The 18,355-nt window shown below is 38.9% G+C and overlaps 1 protein-coding gene across 1 annotated transcript in view; it reads left to right on the top strand.

The window, feature by feature from the left end:
• The window catches only part of LOC150088409 (1-phosphatidylinositol 4,5-bisphosphate phosphodiesterase-like), a 754,578-nt gene that overhangs the window by 141,101 nt on the left and 595,122 nt on the right, over positions 1 to 18,355 (top strand). Inside the window, exon 9 of the mRNA XM_090370149.1 lies at positions 6,112 to 6,212. Within this exon, the coding sequence (XP_090226275.1) occupies positions 6,112 to 6,212 (101 nt within the window). The remainder of the gene's footprint in view (positions 1 to 6,111; positions 6,213 to 18,355) is intronic.

The raw sequence follows: 18,355 nt of genomic DNA, 5'->3' as shown, positions 1-18,355 counted from the left end.
AAGTCACAAAGTGAGGGTAAGGAAAGCTGAGGCAGATTTCAAGAAGTCTTAGGTTAAGAATGCAAAGAAAAGTAGCAAGGAATTCTTTTCTTATGTCAGCACTAGAAGAAAAGGGACAAACCACATTGGTCCATTAAATATGAATGGCACAAGAGTTCAGACAAAACTGAATAAATATTTTGCATCTGTATTTACACTTGAAGTTTTAGAGATATAAATACCAGAAGTATATGAAGTTATAACTCAGCAGTGAATGATTTTAGATAACTGAAATAAAGTGGAAGAGAAACTGCTGAAACTAATATTAAATGGAACACACGGTGCTAATGAAATCTTTCCAATTGTACTCAGGTAAATCTTAGACCATAATTTTTGGAAGCAATCTTAGATTTGAGGAAAGTACCAATAGGTTGGAGATATGCAAATGTCTCTCCTATCGGCACCTCCATAGCCAGGTGGGCAGGAGCGGCAGTGCATAGCACATGCTTCTTGAGATGGGGTTCGAGCCCGTGACCACCAAATATGGAGGATGTGGAAAGGTCAGTGAATGACCACCTCATATCCCAGGAGCAAATGGCCTTAGTTGTTAATGCTCCTAAAAACCAAATAAAAACAACAACATCTCTCCTATCTCACAAAGGATGGGGGGGGGGTCATTGACTTCTGTTCCAGCAAAAATAATGGACTCATTGGTTAAAGCAACAATGCAGGATTATAGCAATAATGCAGTTATATGGAAGTGAATTTGTTAAGGGAAGCTCTTCTGACTAATCTGATTACCTACTATGATCGAGTAACAAAGTAACTGGATGCAAAAAATAATTTTGACATCATTATACCTAAACTTCATTAAAGCTTTTAACACTGTTCCACATGGAAGACTGCTATACAAATTGGAGCAGTGTTGCATTAGGAGCAAGTTACTTCTGTGAATAAAGGGATTTTCAGGGGGAGAAGACAAGGAGTGGTTATCAATTGCTCTTCTTGGACAAGTGTTATTAGTGGAGTCCTTCATGTCAGTGCTTGGACCATTGTTATTTTCAGTATTTATTAACTCTTTACAGTCCAGCATTACTTTCACTAAAACAGTCAAGTCTTCCCCATGTAGTACATTTCTAACAAAAGAAAAAAAAAAGACTAGTTGAAATCTGATGTTCAAAATGTATTTATTTTTGGATTTATACTTTTATATAAAACAGCATGAATAAACAGTATTTTATACTGTGTAGTTCTAATTCAGTATTTCTTCCCAGAAGAAAATATTCACAAAAATAATCTTGTAATAACTGAGAGTAAAGTGGAGGAGAAATTGTTGAAGATAAACACAAGAAAGGCACCTGGGGTGGATGGGATCTATCCAGTTATATTAAAGGAGGCAGCAAAGGAAGTAAGCAAACCCTTAGCCATAATTATGAGAGCTTCCTTGGACTCAGGGGAGGTACCCATAGACTGGAGATGTGCAAATGTGACCCCAATTCACAAAGGAGGATCAAAGGCTGTGAGTTTAACTTCTGCTCCAGGAAAATTAATGGAGGCACTGGTTAAAGAAGCACTGCAGGATCATCTAGACAAGACTTCAGTTATAGCTCAGACACGGCATGGTTTTGTTAAGGGCAGGTCTTGTCTGACCAATTTGATTGGATACTATGATGTAGTCACAAAAGAACTGGATGCAGGGAATAACTTTGATAATATATACTTGGATCTTAGAAAGGCTTTTGATACTGTTGCACATGGAAGACTGCTGCACAAATTGTAGCAGTGTGGCATTGGAGGCAAATTGCTGCTATGGATAAAGGGGTGGTTGAGGGGGAGAAGACAGCGAGTGGTAATCAATGGACACTGCTCATCATGGACTAATGTTATTAGTGGAGTCCCTCAGGGTTCAGTGTTGAGTCCATTATTGTTTTCTGTATTTATAAATAATATTGATGATGGTATATCAAGCTTAATGTCCAAGTTTGCAGACGATACAAAGGTTGGCAGGGTTGTTAAGGACACTACTGATGCTATGCTGCTGCTGCAACAGGATCTGGAAAAGTTGAGCAGATGGGCTGAGAGGTGGCAAATGAAGTTTAACATTGACAAATGTAAAGTACTACATATGGGAAACAGCAACCCCAGAGCAACGTATCAACTCTGTGGTATTACACTGACAGTGGTAGAGAATGAAAAGGACCTGGGGGTAATTGTGCAGGCAGATATGAAGTTCTCTGAGCAGTGCAGATGGGCTGCAAGAGTAGCTCATGGTGTCTTGTCAATGATATATACAGGAATTTTTCTATCAGGGATAAGGAGGTGATTATTCCCTTGTATAAGGCAATGGTCAGACCACACCTTGAGTACTGTATACAGGTCTGGAGGCCTCATTTCAAGAAGAATGTAGAGTTGCTGGAACGAGTACAGAGAAGTGCAACAAGATTAGTGAATGGAACAAAGGGTTGCTCTTACAAAGAAAGGCTTAAGTTTTGCAAATTACAGTGTTTGGAGACTAGGCACCGGCGAGGTGATCTGATAGAGGTGTATAAAGCCTTGAATGGTTTGAGCATGCTCAATGCTGATGGGATTCTTCCTCTTGCTGAGAATAATCACCTGAGAGGGCATAAATTCAAATTGAGGAAAGACAGATGTAGGATAGATGTGCGGAAATTTGCCTTTAGCCAGCGGGTAGTTGGTTGGTGGAACAAACTTCCATCCCTTGTTGTGGAAATTGATAGCCTAAATAAATTTAAGGCTCAGCTGGACAGGTATTTCGAACGAATGGAGGGGTGAAGTGGAAGGTTTTTTTTTTTTTTTTTTGGCTGATACTGCATAAGCTTGCTTTCTTGCATCATATGCCTCTACTAATGCTAATGGTAATGCTAAAATTTCCATCTAAAATCTTCAAGGGTGAAATTTAGATAGAAATGGAATTCTGAAGGATAATGAGCATGGTTCTGTAATGGTAAAATCATGTTTAACTAATCTGGTTAGCTATTTTTACAGGGTCACTCAAGAGCTGGACTTAGGGAAAAATTTTGACATTGTTTATTTGCATTTCAGCAAAGCATTTGACTCAGTCCCACATGAGCAGTCTTATAAGCTCGAACAGCTTGTAATCATAGGGAAAATCCTTAGATGGAAAACTGGATGGCTTCAGGGCAGGAGGCAGAGGGTTGTGATGAATGGTTATTGCTTAGATTGGGTTGATGTAAGAAGGTGGTTCCCCAAGGATCAGTATTAGGACCACTTGTTTTTGATTTTCATAAATGACATTGATAAAAGCATATAACTTGTGATGTCTAAATTTGAAGATGATATAAAGATTGGTAGAGTAGTTAATGATCACCGCCAAGCATAGCTTCTTCAGAGTGACCTAGACAGACTTCAGAGATGGTCAGAAAAATGGCATGAAGTTAATCTAGCAAAGTGTATGGTATTACACCTGGAGAACAGTAACCGTAAAATAACTTATACACTTGGCGGAGTTGAACTAAAGCTGGTAGTGGAGGAATTTTTTTGTAGTTGTTGGCGCATTGGCTTCTGTGGCCATAGTGCACCTCCCAAGGTTTTTTGCAGTACTTTGATCCAAGCCCAAGGCAGGATTCGAACCCACGACCTTTGGGTTTCCAGGCAGGCACTTTACCCACCTGGCTAGCCCGGTCGGCGGTAGTGGAGGAAAGGGACTTGGATGTTACGATAAGGTCAGACATGAAGTTCTCCGAGCGTTGTAGACAGGTTGCAAGGAAGGCACATGGTGTCCTTTCGATGATTTATTGAACAATTGCTTTTAGAGATAAGGATGTCATAATTCCATTATATAAGGCTATTGTTAGACTACATTTGGAATACTCTGTTCAAGTATGGAGACCGCACCTAAAGAAAGACACTGTGCTTCTTGATAGTGTCCAAAGATGGGTAACTCTCCTGGTGAGATCGGCAAAAGGTGTCCATATGAGGAAAGACTGAATATGTGGGTTGCAGAGCTTGGGAACTAAGCACCTAAGAGGAGACTTCATTGAGGTGTTTAAGGCTCTGAGAGGCATAAGTAAAATGAATGAGGGCAAAATTTTCACAGTTATAAATGATTGTAGAACTAGGGGCCATAATTTCAAGTTACAAGGGGAGATGTTCAGACTGGATTGCAGGAAGTTTTATTTTAGCCATTAAGTTATAAATTACTGGAATAAGTTACCTACATGGGTGGTAGAAGCTGACAGTTTGGGAAAATTCAAAAAGGCGGTTGGATAATTACCTATGGGAGGAGGGAAACACATAGGTTGTCTATTTCCTTTTCTCTTATTAATTATTTAGTATTTTTTTAATTTTCTTATTATTATTTTTATTCTGTTTTGATTATTATTTTTAAATTTTATTGTATTTATTTTTATTTTTTTCCCTTTTTTGGCTGGTGCAACATAAGCCATAGGCTTCCTTGGACCATGTGGCCATTGCCTCCCTTTTCTTCAGAGTGACATTGGTTGTGTTTGCTATGTCTCCTACTCTTAGTATCATTGGTGCAAACGTATACAACAATATCATCTTCTGCGCCCTTAAAAGATTATAGCTGCTCTACAATGTCATAAATTTTTTCCCCTGGCAGACATACCCTGGTCCTGTTCCATCTATCCTTTTTGCACAGTATATTTCCCGTTTCTCTGACAAGAGTCACTGACAACAATAGTTGCTGTGGGACCAGGGCATTCTGCCTTGGGGATTGCATGTTTAAGTGCAAGGTTTGGTGTTGATGTGGGCAGCTGAGAGCTTGATGGGTCCCCCAATTTAAGTCCTTCGAGGGCATCTACCCTGTTCTTCAAGCTCTCATAAAGGCCCATATCAATGCTGAGTTGGTGCATCATTTCCTCACGCTCCTTACATTGCGCACACACAAAGACGTTCCCCTTGGCAATATCATGTGTCATTCCTGATTGATTCACAAACATCAAACAAGCAGTACATTTCAAAAGGCTGTGATTCATAGGACAACCAACCCCCTCAGTTCTCCTCTGAGCCACATCACTCCCACTACCTTGAGCCTTTTGCTTTGCTGCTCTGTTCTGAGGCATGATTTCGATTCAATTTTAATATATTTCAAATATAAATTTAATACAATTAAAAATATTACACTAAACTTCTATCCCAATGCAGTAATAATAATACTTTATATATATATATATTTCATTATTGTGTTTTATCTCCTTCCGAATTATGTTATATTAATTTTGTGTCTCCTATCAAGTTTAAGTTATATGTACTAAGTTAAAACGTTACATCTGTAAAATTGAAGTATTTATAATAGATAATAAAGTTAAATATATGTTGTCATCCACACGGTTCGAACTCTCACACCAGCTATCTATACCAAATCACCAATTCTAAAAGCTCTACTAATATTATTATTGTTGTACATTACATCTATGTGACAAGTTAAATTATTAAAACACGTTAGCAATGCTATAATTTATAGTTTATAATCCTCTGCTGACACTGTTTACACTGCTACAAGTTACGTAGAAACTTCCAGTATTTTTATGTTAACATGTCTTCTCAACCTTCACCTGTACGTGTCACTAAAGTATTATATATTTTGTGTGGGTCACCTTTAAAAAAATACTGAATGGAGAATCCTGTTTATATATTAAGAGAACTGTATTTCTTTTTTTTAGATTATGGTGTGTTAAAGGTGTGCAATTTTTGTACTAGCTGTGGCACACAAAAATATGCCGTATAGGTTGTATGTATATGCACCAGACTGTTGTAGACCCCTATTAACAAGTTTTTTCTTGCTTTCCAACTAGTTAACTGATGACACTAGTTCAGTTAAACACTGAAAAACGAAAAATGAAAGTAAACGTATGTTACAGGTAAAACGAAGCAGTAGTGTAAAGAAGGGCTGTACAGACAAATAGGGTTGGCCAGTAAATTAGAATATTTATTTTCATTAGCCACAGCCTTTCTTGTATGGGATTGTTGGAGGTGGGGGAGGATTTGTGATGGAAATAAGAATTTTTATCATAATACCATGTCAAAATAATAGAGGGAATCCACTTTAGGAAATATATTTAGAACCATATAAATGTAATAGTATAAATAATAGTTATAAATGAAATTTTGTCTCTTTTGTTTTTTCAGACGGATGTCATAGAAACCGCTGAATTTACACTTGAAAAATTTAATGAATTATATCATAAAATATGCCCTCGAAGTGACATTGAAGAACTGTTCAACACTATGTAAGTCCAAAAAAATATTGATCTATAACTTGTAATACATGAGTAAAGAGTGCCTAAAGTAATAATATAGTTCATTAATCATATATTAATTCAAGAAAGTCTGTATTATACAGCTGAGTTTGTGTATAACAAAATTGCAAATAAATTGCATTTTATTCCATCTTTTTTTTCAGAAATGATTACTATTTCCAATTTATTTATTTGCAGCAATTTGTTTTTAATAAAAGTAACTAAAGTAAAAGAATCATTTAACAGCAATCTTTCCAGTGGAAAAGCCCATCTTCGCATCAAAAATAGGCAAGGCAGGTCAGGTTAAATACCAAGAGTATGCTGTTTTCTTTGACAATGAGGGAACTGTTTATCAGGAGTTCCTTCTGCCAGGCCAAGCTATAAATCTTCTACATTGGGGTCCTAAGGTGTTTGAGGGAGGATGTCAGAAGAAATTCCTAGATAAATGGTTCACTCAGGATTGCCTTCTGCATCTTGGTACACCAGTCTATCCAAGTTTATCAGGGCAGATGTTTTTAGCCAAGAACAAAATGGTGCTGGTCCCTTACGCTTAATATTCTCCTTTGTCCTATTCCCCAAAATGAAAATCCAATTAAAAAAAGACAAAAAAACAGAAGTTCCAGAGATACTTCAAATAGTGGGAGAAGCATTGGGACTGATGTATAAATTCTGGGTGACAACTTTTAAGGGTGACAATGCCAAAATATGGCTACCTTAAGTCTGAATTAATTTCATTGCCTAATCTGGAAATGTTTAGCTCAAACCTTGTGTAGTTGCTTATACACTGATGCTAGAGCATAGTAAATAAATTTCAAGCCCCGGGTGCCAAGTGAATCTTGAAGCCAACCAATCTTCTGTGCTATTTCTACTGTGCAATTTTCTAGAGTGACTTGAGTTTTTCCTTATTTTATTTCATTTTATAAGTCTTTCTGTTAATTAACTCTATTTTATAAAAGTATAAAAGCTGAAAGTACCTTTTTCTTTACTCTTATTACTTTACTAACTTCTATGCTTGTCCATAAATGGCACTGCTCCTGTCTCCCCGTGGCAGAGCCAGTAACCTGAGTGGAAAAGCTAATCTCCCAGGGCAAAAAGGAGCTGACATGGATAAAGAAAATTATCCAGCATTAGAGCCTCTGAACTCAAATACCACATATTGGTATAACTCTGATCAGTGTAATGCACATCATAAGCACTTAAAAAAAAAAAGACAACCACCAACCAGAGTATCCAACTTTCCTTATCATTCATTCCTTAAGTAGTCAACCAGTGAGCAAATTCTCTCCATATATAATACAGAGATTTCTAGAAAATGCTGCGGGATCACTTAAAATGGTTAAAAGATTACCATCAGGGGATTTACTTGTCAAAACTACACAGTTCAAACATTCAGAGTGTTGTTAAAGGTTACAACATTTGGGGGAATTCCCATTAAAATATCTCCCCATACAACCCTAAATAGTTCCAAAATTGATCTGAGTGAGATCTGTTGAATGTAATGGAAGAGGATCTTGTGAAAGAACTGCAAGATCAAAAGTTCATTCAAGCTAAGAGAATTCTGACTCATAGGGATGGCAATCTCATTCCACCACGCACCATAATACTCACTTTTAATACTTCAAACTTGCCAAATACTGTTAAAGCCGGTTATCTAAATTGTCATATCTGCCCCTATATTCCAAATCCAATATTAGCATTAGCATTAGCATTAGTAGAGGCATTTGATGCAAGAAAGCAAGCTTATGCAGCATCAGCCAAAAAAAAAAAAAAAAAACCCCACTTCCACTTCACCCCTCTGTTCGTTCAAAATACCTGTCCAGCTGAGCCTTAAACTTATTTAGGCTATCAACCTCCACCACAAGGGATGGCAGTCTGTTCCACCAACCAACCACCCGCTGGCTAAAGGCAAATTTCTGCACGTCTATCCTACATCTGTCTTTCCTCAATTTGAATTTATGCCCTCTCAGGTGATTTTTCTGAGCTAGAGGAAGAATCCCATCAGCATTGAGCATGCTTAAACCATTCAAGGCTTTATACACCTCTATCAGATCACCTCGCTGGTGCCTAGTCTCCAGACACTGTAATTTGCAAAACTTAAGCCTTTCTTCATAAGAGCACCCCTTTGTTCCATTCACTAATCTTGTTGCCCTTCTCTGTACTCGTTCCAGCAGCTCTACATCCTTCTTGAAATGAGGCCTCCAGACCTGTATACAGGTCTGGAGGCCTCATTGTGGCCTAGGTGTGGCCTGACATTCCATTGCCTTATACAATGGAATAATCACCTCCTTATCCCTGCTGGAAAAATTCCTGTATATCATTGACAATACTCCATGAGCTACTCTTGCAGCCCGTCTGCACTGCTCAGAGAACTTCATATCTGCCTGCACAATCACCCCCAAGTCCCTTTCATTCTCTACCACTGTCAGTGTAGTACCACAGAGTTGATACGTTGTTCTGGGGTTGCTGTTTCCCATGTGTAGTACTTTACATTTGTCAATGTTAAACTTCATTTGCCACCTCTCAGCCCATCTGCTCAACCTTTCCAGATCCTGTTGCAGCAGCATAGTGTCAGTAGTGTCCTTGACAACCCTGCCAACCTTTGTATCATCTGCAAACTTGGACATTAAGCTTGATATACCATCATCAATATCATTTATAAATACAGAAAACAATAATGGACCCAACACTGAGCCCTGAGGGACTCCACTAATAACATTAGTCCACGATGAGCAGTGTCCATTGATTACCACTCTCTGTCTTCTCCCCCTCAACCACCCCTTTATCCATAGCAGCAATTTGCCTCCAATGTCACACTGCTCCAATTTGTGTAGCAGTCTTCCATGTGCAACAGTATCAAAAGCCTTTCTAAGATCCAAGTATATAATATCAAAGTTATTCCCTGCATCCAGTTCTTTTGTGACTGCATCATAGTATCAAATCAAGTTTGTCAGGCAAGACTTCCCCTTAACAAAACCATGCTGTGTCTGAGCTATAACTGAAGTCTTGTCTAAATGATCCTGCAGTGCTTCATTGACCAGTGCCTCCATTAATTTTCCTGGAACAGAAGTTAAGCTCACAGGTCTATAATTACTTGTGTCAGCCTTTGATCCTCCTTTGTGAATTGGGGTCACATTTGCAAATTTCCAGTCTATGGGTACCTCCCCTGAGTCCAAGGAAGCTCTCATAATTTTGGCTAAGGGTCTGCTTACCTCCTTTGCTGCCTCCTTTAATATAACTGGATAGATCCCATCCACCCCAGGTGCCTTTCTTGTGTTTATCTTCAACAGTTTCTCCTCCACTTTACTCCCAGTTATTTCAAGATTCTGTAGCTTACTGCTAGAGTTGAATACACCTCTGGCATTCCCCTTGCTGAATAACTCCTCATGTGTGAATGTCGATGCAAAATATTCATTTAGTTTGTTAGCTACCTGAGCAGGATCATCAACAGTTGACCCATCAATATCAAGTGGACCAATCTGATTCATCCCCTTCCTTCTAGAGTTTACATAAGTAAAGAACTCTTTGCTGTTTTTCTTTGCATCCCTTGCCAAGGATTTCTCGTAATCTGCCTTCGCCTGCCTAACCTCCTTTGTAACCTGGTTGCATATCAACTTGTATCTATCATAGGCTTCTGTGTCATGTGTTAATTTGTAAGTATCCCATGCATTTTTCTTCTCTGCCATATGCCTCATTAGTTCATCTGACATCCATTTTGGCCTAAACCTTGAACAATATTTCTTAGTTGGCATGTAAAGCCTAGTAGCTTCCAAGATAAGTTCCTTGAATGCTTCCCATTTTGAATTTGCTGTTGGTAACATCATCAGTTGGTCCCACTGTATAGAATTTAAATACTGTCTCAGTCCATTGTAGTCGCCTTTACGGAAGCAATAACCCTTCCCTTTACCCCTAATGGTAGTTACCTCTTTCAGTAAATCCCACTTCAGCACACTGTGATCACTGCCACCTAGTGGTTCATTTATCTGCAGATTCTTAATGCATGAAGAATCACTGCTGATAATCAAATCAAGAGTATTACTCCCTCTAGTTGCCTCCCGAACATGCTGATGTAGAAAACAATCATCCAATAAGTCCACAAAAGCCCTGCTAGTGTGTGAGTAACCAGCCTCCAAATTCCAGTCAATATCTGGGAAATTAAAATCTCCCATTATAAGACTCTCTGATTTACTAGCCCACTCTATTTCCCTGTACAGTTCCTTATTATACTCATCAGAGTCATTAGGCCTATAGCACACTCCTACTCTCAATTTTGATCTCCCAATGCTTATGTCACACCAAACTGACTCAACACTGCACTGTCCAGCGATGTCGACTGGCTTCACTTCCTTGGTTTTTATGTGTTTCTTAACTAATAGCATAACCCCTCCCCCCTTCCTATCCTGTCTATCCTTTCTGTAGACGTTGTACTCCCCAAATTGCAGTTCTGCATCCCTTATATCTGTGTGACACCACGTCTCTGATATCCCAACAATATCTGCCTTTGATGTTTTGAGCAATACCTCAAATTCATCAAATTTATTTACTAAACTCCTAGCACTGGTGTACACGCAGGTATACCTGCACCTGTTTCTATTCTTAGCTACCCTAACACAATATGCTGTTATAAGTGCCAGAAATTCGGACACTCTCAGATAACATGTCGAGGAAACAATGTATGTCCAAAATGTGGTTCCCAAGATCATGTTTAAACAGATTGTACTGAAATATCTCCAGTTTACCCAAATTGCAAGTGGGGATCATCCTGAATATTCGAAAAACTGTGATTTATGGAAGCTTGGAAAAAAAAAATACAGAAATATAAAGTCGAACATAAAGTGACTTATCAAGAAGCCAGACAACAAATAGTGAAAGATACTCCAGCACATACATATGCTAATGTTATAAAGAAATATTGCTCTGTTTTGACTCAAACCAGTGACTCAATTCCACCTGACAAATCACTTGCCAGGTGATCACTAGAGCTCTTCTTTCAGTTCCTCACCCATCAGTGAAGCAAAAAAATAAAGATCAGACATGTAATGTAATACTCTCATTTCCATTACCTGTACTAGTGGCATCAAGTCCCAGGATGGCAAAAGCTGAATTCTCTGCTAAAAACCAAACTAATACTGCAGTAATGGACATAGATGACACAACACAAGATGAACCTATATTAAAAATTTATGTTGAAGAAAATATGAACGCTGGACATCCTACCTTTCCAACAAAAGATCTCCATACAACTACTGCCTCTAAAAAGCAACCAGATCATCCTACCACTAAGACTAAATAATGAAGTGCATTTTACAATGGAATTGTCAAGGACTATGTATAAATACTGATGAGCTCTATGACCTAATATGAGATCTTAATCCTGCAGGCATTTGCTAGCAGAAAACTTTTTTAACTCCACAAGTGACACCCTCAATAATAAAATATACTTTGTACAGATGTGACAGGAATGCAGCAACTGCAACGCATGGAGGTGTAGTGGTTTTAGTATCCGTTAGTACTCCATCTAGGCAAATCCCCTTGCAAACTAATTTAGTTGTTGCTGTACAAATAGAACTTGAAATAATTTTATCACTTGTTTCTGTTTATCTTCCACTGAATCAAACATTTATATTCAGAGACTTTGATGAACTCCTTGCCCAGATACCACCTCCTATTTGTTTGATGGGTGACTTTAATGGACATACCCAAATGGACATAACCCTTTGTGGGGAAGTCTACATATGGATAAAAGAGGGCAGCTAATAGAAACATTACTGGACACACACACAATCTAACTCTGCTGAACACAGGTGCACATACTCTTGTATCCCACAGGAAATACTTCTGCCATAGATCTATCTATCTGCTCCTCTGCTCTGTACCCAAGAATTCATCAGGCAGTATTGGAAAATCCACGTAATAGTGATCATCTCCCAATTACTTGCAAATTTCAAACTGTCTCCAACTATCTGGAAATTCATAGAAGATAGAAAGTCTCAAAGACAAACTGGATAACATTTTCCTTAAGTACAACTTTAGATAAACACTTCATTCAGAATCAATTAATAGATGAAGCTACTGACCATATCACAAAACAGATACTAGCAGCAGCTATTAAAGCTATTCCTCAGTTGTCCACTCCTCCACACAAGCACAAAAACTGCTGGTGGAATGAAGAATGTAATAGAGCAAATAAGGAAAAGAATAAAGCTTGGAATATTTTCTGCAAGCATCCCACTACTATTAACCTTATAAACTATAAGAAACTCAATGCTAAAGCAAGGCAAATAAGAAGAAAGGTCATACAAGATTCATAGGTACAGTTTGCTTCTACTATCACAAAAAAACACTGATACTAGATTAATCTGGAGGAAAATCCCACTTCTGAATGGTAAATATCCATTGTCGTCATCTCCTTTATTGATCTGTAATGAACAGGAACTGTTTTCCCCAAAGACATAGCAAATTCATGTGATGTTCCAGAAAATTAAAGCGGCAGCAGAAAGACACAAGTTAAATTTCACCTCTGGTCTCTTTCTTCCATATAATCAGCCTTTTACAATATCTGAGTTAAAGGAATCTCTTAACAGAGTACACAATAGTGCGCCTGATGGTATATTTCATATTATGCTGAAATACTTGAATGACACAGCTTTACAAACTCTACTAATATTCTTTAACAAAATTTTTTAAGAAAATGTTTATCCTCACTCTTGGAGACATTCATATGTATTAGCCATCGCCAAACCAAGAAAAGATCTCTCTAATCCAGTTAATTGTTTAGAGAAAACACTGGAAAAATTGGTTCTCAAACACCTCACTTGGTTTTTAGAGTTACATAACATCCTGCATAAAAATCAGTGTGGCCTTTGGTAAAATAGATCTGCATTTGATATGGCAACTAAAGCAGAATCAAACATCAGAAATGCTTTTGTCAGAAATGACTACCTAGTTATGGTAAGTTTGGATTTAGAAAAGGCTTTTGATACAACATGGTGTTTTGCTATTCTATGGGATCTTCACACCTTTGGACTACGAGGCAGGCTTCCGTTGTTTATTCAAAGCTTTCTCTAGGTTCACTTCCTTTGATGTAGGCATCAAAGGAAATGAACTTGCAGATCAAGCCACTAAACATCTGACCACTGCATGCTCTCCTAACTACCAAGTGCCGTATACAGACTAAAAAAATCAGTCATAAAAAATGGTCTGTTAAGAAGCATTAGCATTAATAGAGGCGCTTAATGCAAGAAAGCAAGCTTATACATCATCAGATTAAAAAAAAAAAAAAAAACCAGCCCTTCCCATTTCACTGATCCATTTGTTCCAAATGTTTGTCTAGTTCTGCCTTGAATTTAAGCTATCAACTTCCACAAAAACATATGGAAGTTTGTTCCAGCGGTCTACTACTCACCGGTAACAGGCAAAATTCTGCACGCCTATTCTACAACTGTCTTTTCTCAATTTGAATCTAGGCCCACTCAGGTTTGTAATCTGAGCAAGAGGAAGTATCCCATCAGCATTGAGCCTGCTCAATCCATTCAGACCCTTATAAACCTCAATCAGATCGCCTCACAGGTGTCTAGCCTGCAGAAGCTGCAATTTGCAGAACTTAAGCCTTTCTTCATAAGAGCACCCCTTTGTTCACTTCACCAGTCTTGTTGCCCTTCTCTGTACTCATTCTAGCCTACATCCTTCCTAAAATGAGGCTTTCAGACCTGTATGCAGTACTCAAGGTGTGGCCTGACCATTGCCTTATACAAGGGGATAATTACTTCCTTATCCCTGCATGCAAAATTCCTGTAGATCATTGACAAGACCTCATGACTTGCTCTGGCACCCTATCTGCACTGCTCAGAAAACTTCATATCAACTACACAATTACCCCCAGGTCTCTTTTATTCTCCATTACCCTGAGTGTGACACCACCCAGTTGGTACATTTCTCTGGGATTACTGCTACCCATATACAGTAATTTGCATTTGTCATTGTTAAATTTCAGTTGCCACTTCTCAGCCCATTTGCCCAACTTTTGCAGATCCTGTTGCAGCAGCAGCATACTGTCATTACTGTTATCAACAAACCTACCAACCTTTGTATCATCTGCAAAATTTGATATCCTCCTCCTTCCTCCAGTCATGTAGTTCCCTGAGGAGCTGTTGTGGCCACCAACAAATTCCTCCAACTACATCGATCATGTGCTATACTCACGGCATCGCAAAATGTCATGTCTAAAAGCTCACCGAACCCATCTTTCCACCTAGTTGCAGGTCTTCCATTAACATCAGTTTTTAGAGTTGGTTTTGTTATGGTCTCTGTGGTATCAGATAATGTGGTGGTATGCCATTGCCTACCACATGGTTGTTGAAAGGAGCTGGCTTTAATCATAGGAAGAGTGATCATGCATCCCACGAGATGCTCTTGAAGAAGAACGGTGACTACAACAAAAAAGTGCAGAAGGCTGATTACAGCTGATTTTTGCCTGGTTTCCAGAGGTCGTCTATATATATAAATGGATATACAGCCGATTCCAGTTATTTGGGACACATCGAGACTAGTGCATTTTGGCCCGATTAAGCGGTTGCCCCAATTTTCCAAAGTTTCACATAAATAGTTAAAAATACAATGGATCCCCGCTTTACACTTGGTTCACTGTACAATAAAATCACGTTACGATGGACTCACCATAGTAAAGTACTGTTCACTATATGATGTGTAGTAAGCGCCGGTCATTGTGATCACATTTGTGAATTGAATTTTAATTCTATTAAACAGCAATTCTAATTAGCGAAAATAGGAGGAATATTATCCACAGGCTATAAAAGTAAAGATATATTAAGCACAAATTTACCCTTTATTACCTTACCAATTAAAAAATTAGGTGATACGTGAAATTCGGAAGAATATACGTGATAATTGGAATAATTAATATGTACTGTAACTAACTAGTTGACATTTCTGTTCACTCTACATTTGTGGGTGGGGGTTAAAATTTAAAGCAGTAAAAAGATAAGCAATCAATAACAAAAAAACGGCACACACAAATTGCAAGTAACGCGCAATAATAACGCACAATAATATGCGCAAGTGAGAACGGAGTAACTAGTTATGAAGCTTTAAAAATAGGAATGAAGAGAAGATTCTGAAAATTATTTTTTTTATATGATTGAAGATTCCATGGAAGTGTAAACACATTTCACCCTAATAACCCACAGAATTCCATCTGTCGGTATTATAGCAAATTCAATAAGATCGAGTTTACTATCAATTTATGATAGTTTTCACTAACAGAAAAGCCCAGTAAACAAGTGACTGATAATTGTTTTTATTGTTTTATGGTTGTGACCTCCAGAAATCCGACCGAACTACGTGGTACGGTCGGAGACAATCGTAGGGTAATCTTCAGTGCTGCAGTTTCCTGCCCTGATTAAACGGCATGTTGTCCCAATTAAGCGAAGTAAACCCTGGCTATTTTCTCGATTGAGTTCTGTTTTTTAAGATTTGCCCCAAATAAACGGCTGCCCCAATTAACTGGTGGCCCAAATAACCGGAATCCACTGTATATTATTCATTAGATTCGCACAAGTAATTATTATATCTTCAGTCAATGAATTTATTCATAAGGTGATGCTATTATCCCTCTTCTTCCTTTTCAATGTCTAATTAATGTCCAGTATTTCCAATTAATTATGTTGAATATATTTTAAAATAATTTTTTCCCAAACCATGAAGCATGAAACATTTCTTTATCATAGTATATTGATATATCTTCATCAATATCATTAATAAATATACAAAACAACAATGGGCCCAACACCGAACACTGAGGGACACCACTAATACCATTAGTCCATGTAGAGCAGTATCCATTGATTACCACTCTCTGCCTTCTCCCATTCAACCATCCTTTTATCCATTGTAGCAACTTGCTCTTAATGCCATACTTAATGTCTTCCATGTGCAACAGTATCAAAAACTTTCCTGAAATCAAAGTATGATATCAAAATTATTTTTTCATACAGTTCCTTTGTGACCACATTATAGTATCCAATCAAATTGGTCAGACAAGACTTCCCCTTGACAAACCCATGCTGTATCTGAATTATTACTGCTATCTTGTGAGCCTGCCATGCTTCTTTAACCAGTAACTCTATTATTTTCCCTGGAACAGAAGTCAAAATAATAGGTCTGTAATTATGCCTGTCACCCTTTGATCCCCCTTTCTGAATTGTAGATACATTTACACATCTCCAGTTTGTGGGGACTCCCCCACCAAGGATGCTCAGTCCAAGGATGCTGAGTCCAAGGATGCTCACATAATTATGACTAAGTGTTTGCCTACTTATTTTGCCACCTGCTTTAATATAACTGGATAGATCCCATCTGCCCCAGGTGCATTATTATGTTTAACTTCAACAATTTCTTCTCCACTTTGCTCTTGTTTATTACAAAATCATTTAACTCCCTGTTAGAGATTTGATAAACATCTGGCCCTCTCCTCCTTGAATAACTCCTCATGTTTGAATGTAGATGCAAAATGCTCATTTAGTTCAGCAACTATCTGAGAATGATCATATACAGTCAAACCATTGATATCAAGTGGGCTAATCTGATTCATCCCCTTCCTTTTAGAGTTTACATAAGTAAAGAAACCTTTATTATTTATTATTATATTATTTCTCCCTGATTGGGGGTTCCACCTCGTGACAGGTATTGCTACCAAGTACACAGGGTGGTTGTTGTTATGTCTGGTGTTACTGTTGGTCGAGGAACTCTCTGACTATCCTACAGATGTTCAGGATTGTGACTTTCTGGAGTTCCTTGTAAGTGTTTGCTGGGAGACCTATTCCTGCTAGGCTGTTATGTAGAGGCGCCTCTGTAGCCAGGTGGGAAGGAGCAGCAGTGCGTAGCACACGCTTCTTGATTACACCAGGGTTCGAGCCCGTCACCACCAAATACGGAGGATGCGGAAAGGTCAGAGATTGACCACCGCATATTCTCGGAGCAATATGGCTTTAGTTGCTAATGCTCCTAAAAACCAAACAACACACGCTGTTATGTAGGGTCTTTGGCACCATACCTGTGGTTGACATGATGTTCAACCACAGGTATGGTGGTTGACGTGATGATTGGGATGGTTGTTACTTGTTGCATATGCCACATCTCTTTGATCTCCTGTCTTAGGTTCGTGTACTTCTTGATTTTTCCCCCCATGGGTTTTCTGGGCACCTTTGTAGCCAGGTGGGCAGGAGCAGCAGTGTGTAGAACACGCTTCTTGATTCAACCGGGTTCGAGCCCATGACCACCAAATACGGAGGATGCTGAAAGATCAGGGAATGACCACCACATATCCCCGGAGCAATATGGCCTTAGTTGCTAGTGCTCTTAAAAACTAAGTAACAAACAACATAACAAACCATGAATAGGTAGCCTTTTCCTTCTTGTCCACAATTGTTATATCCTGTGTGTGTTGTACGGGATTGTCCTATCCGTTATTATGGCATGGTCCCAGTACAGCTTGTGGGCTGTACTGGGACTTTAGTACTGCCTGGGGTTCGTACTTGTAGTATGGTACACTTTAGTATGGTACTGAGTACACTCATGTCTATGAGTGTACTCAGTCTGGGTGATCACCTTGCATCCTGCAGTGATGTGTTGGATCATTTCTGAGGCCAGGTGGCATCATCGTCATCGAACACTCCGGGCTCCTTGGCGATGTATTTTCTATAGTTCCTGGTGTTGATTACCTGGTCTTGGATGGCGAGCGTGAATCCTTCAGTCAAGGGGAAGAGCGTCATGAGCCACCATTGGAAGCAATTTTATCTATGTGACCCTGATGGAGATCATTGTAGTGTCTGCCATGGAGTGTCTTCTCTGCCCATCTTTCTAGCTTCGTTTGTACCTCCTGATTGGGGGGGGGGACTCCTCGCTTAGGTTGAGTGGGGTATACCGCTTGTCTATCTTCCTTATGGCCTGGTGGAGTGCTGCTGTGTGTGTTTCTGGAAGTAATCCTTCAGGTTAAGTATCGCTGTGTTCTGTTGCTCGATGAGGTCCATCAGGCCCCCCCTCCTCCTTTTTCCCGGGCAATTGTCAGTCTCTCCATGGCAGCTCTCAGGTGTTGTTGGAAGCTCTTGGTCATCATTGTC

Source organism: Mastigoproctus giganteus, chromosome 3, assembly GCF_048544385.1.
Source record: "Mastigoproctus giganteus isolate SK-2022 chromosome 3, ASM4854438v1, whole genome shotgun sequence".
In the NCBI taxonomy this organism is placed as follows: domain Eukaryota; kingdom Metazoa; phylum Arthropoda; class Arachnida; order Uropygi; family Thelyphonidae; genus Mastigoproctus; species Mastigoproctus giganteus.
The sequence above is the reverse complement of the archived record's forward strand: the minus strand, read 5'-3'. Positions and strand labels throughout refer to the sequence as shown.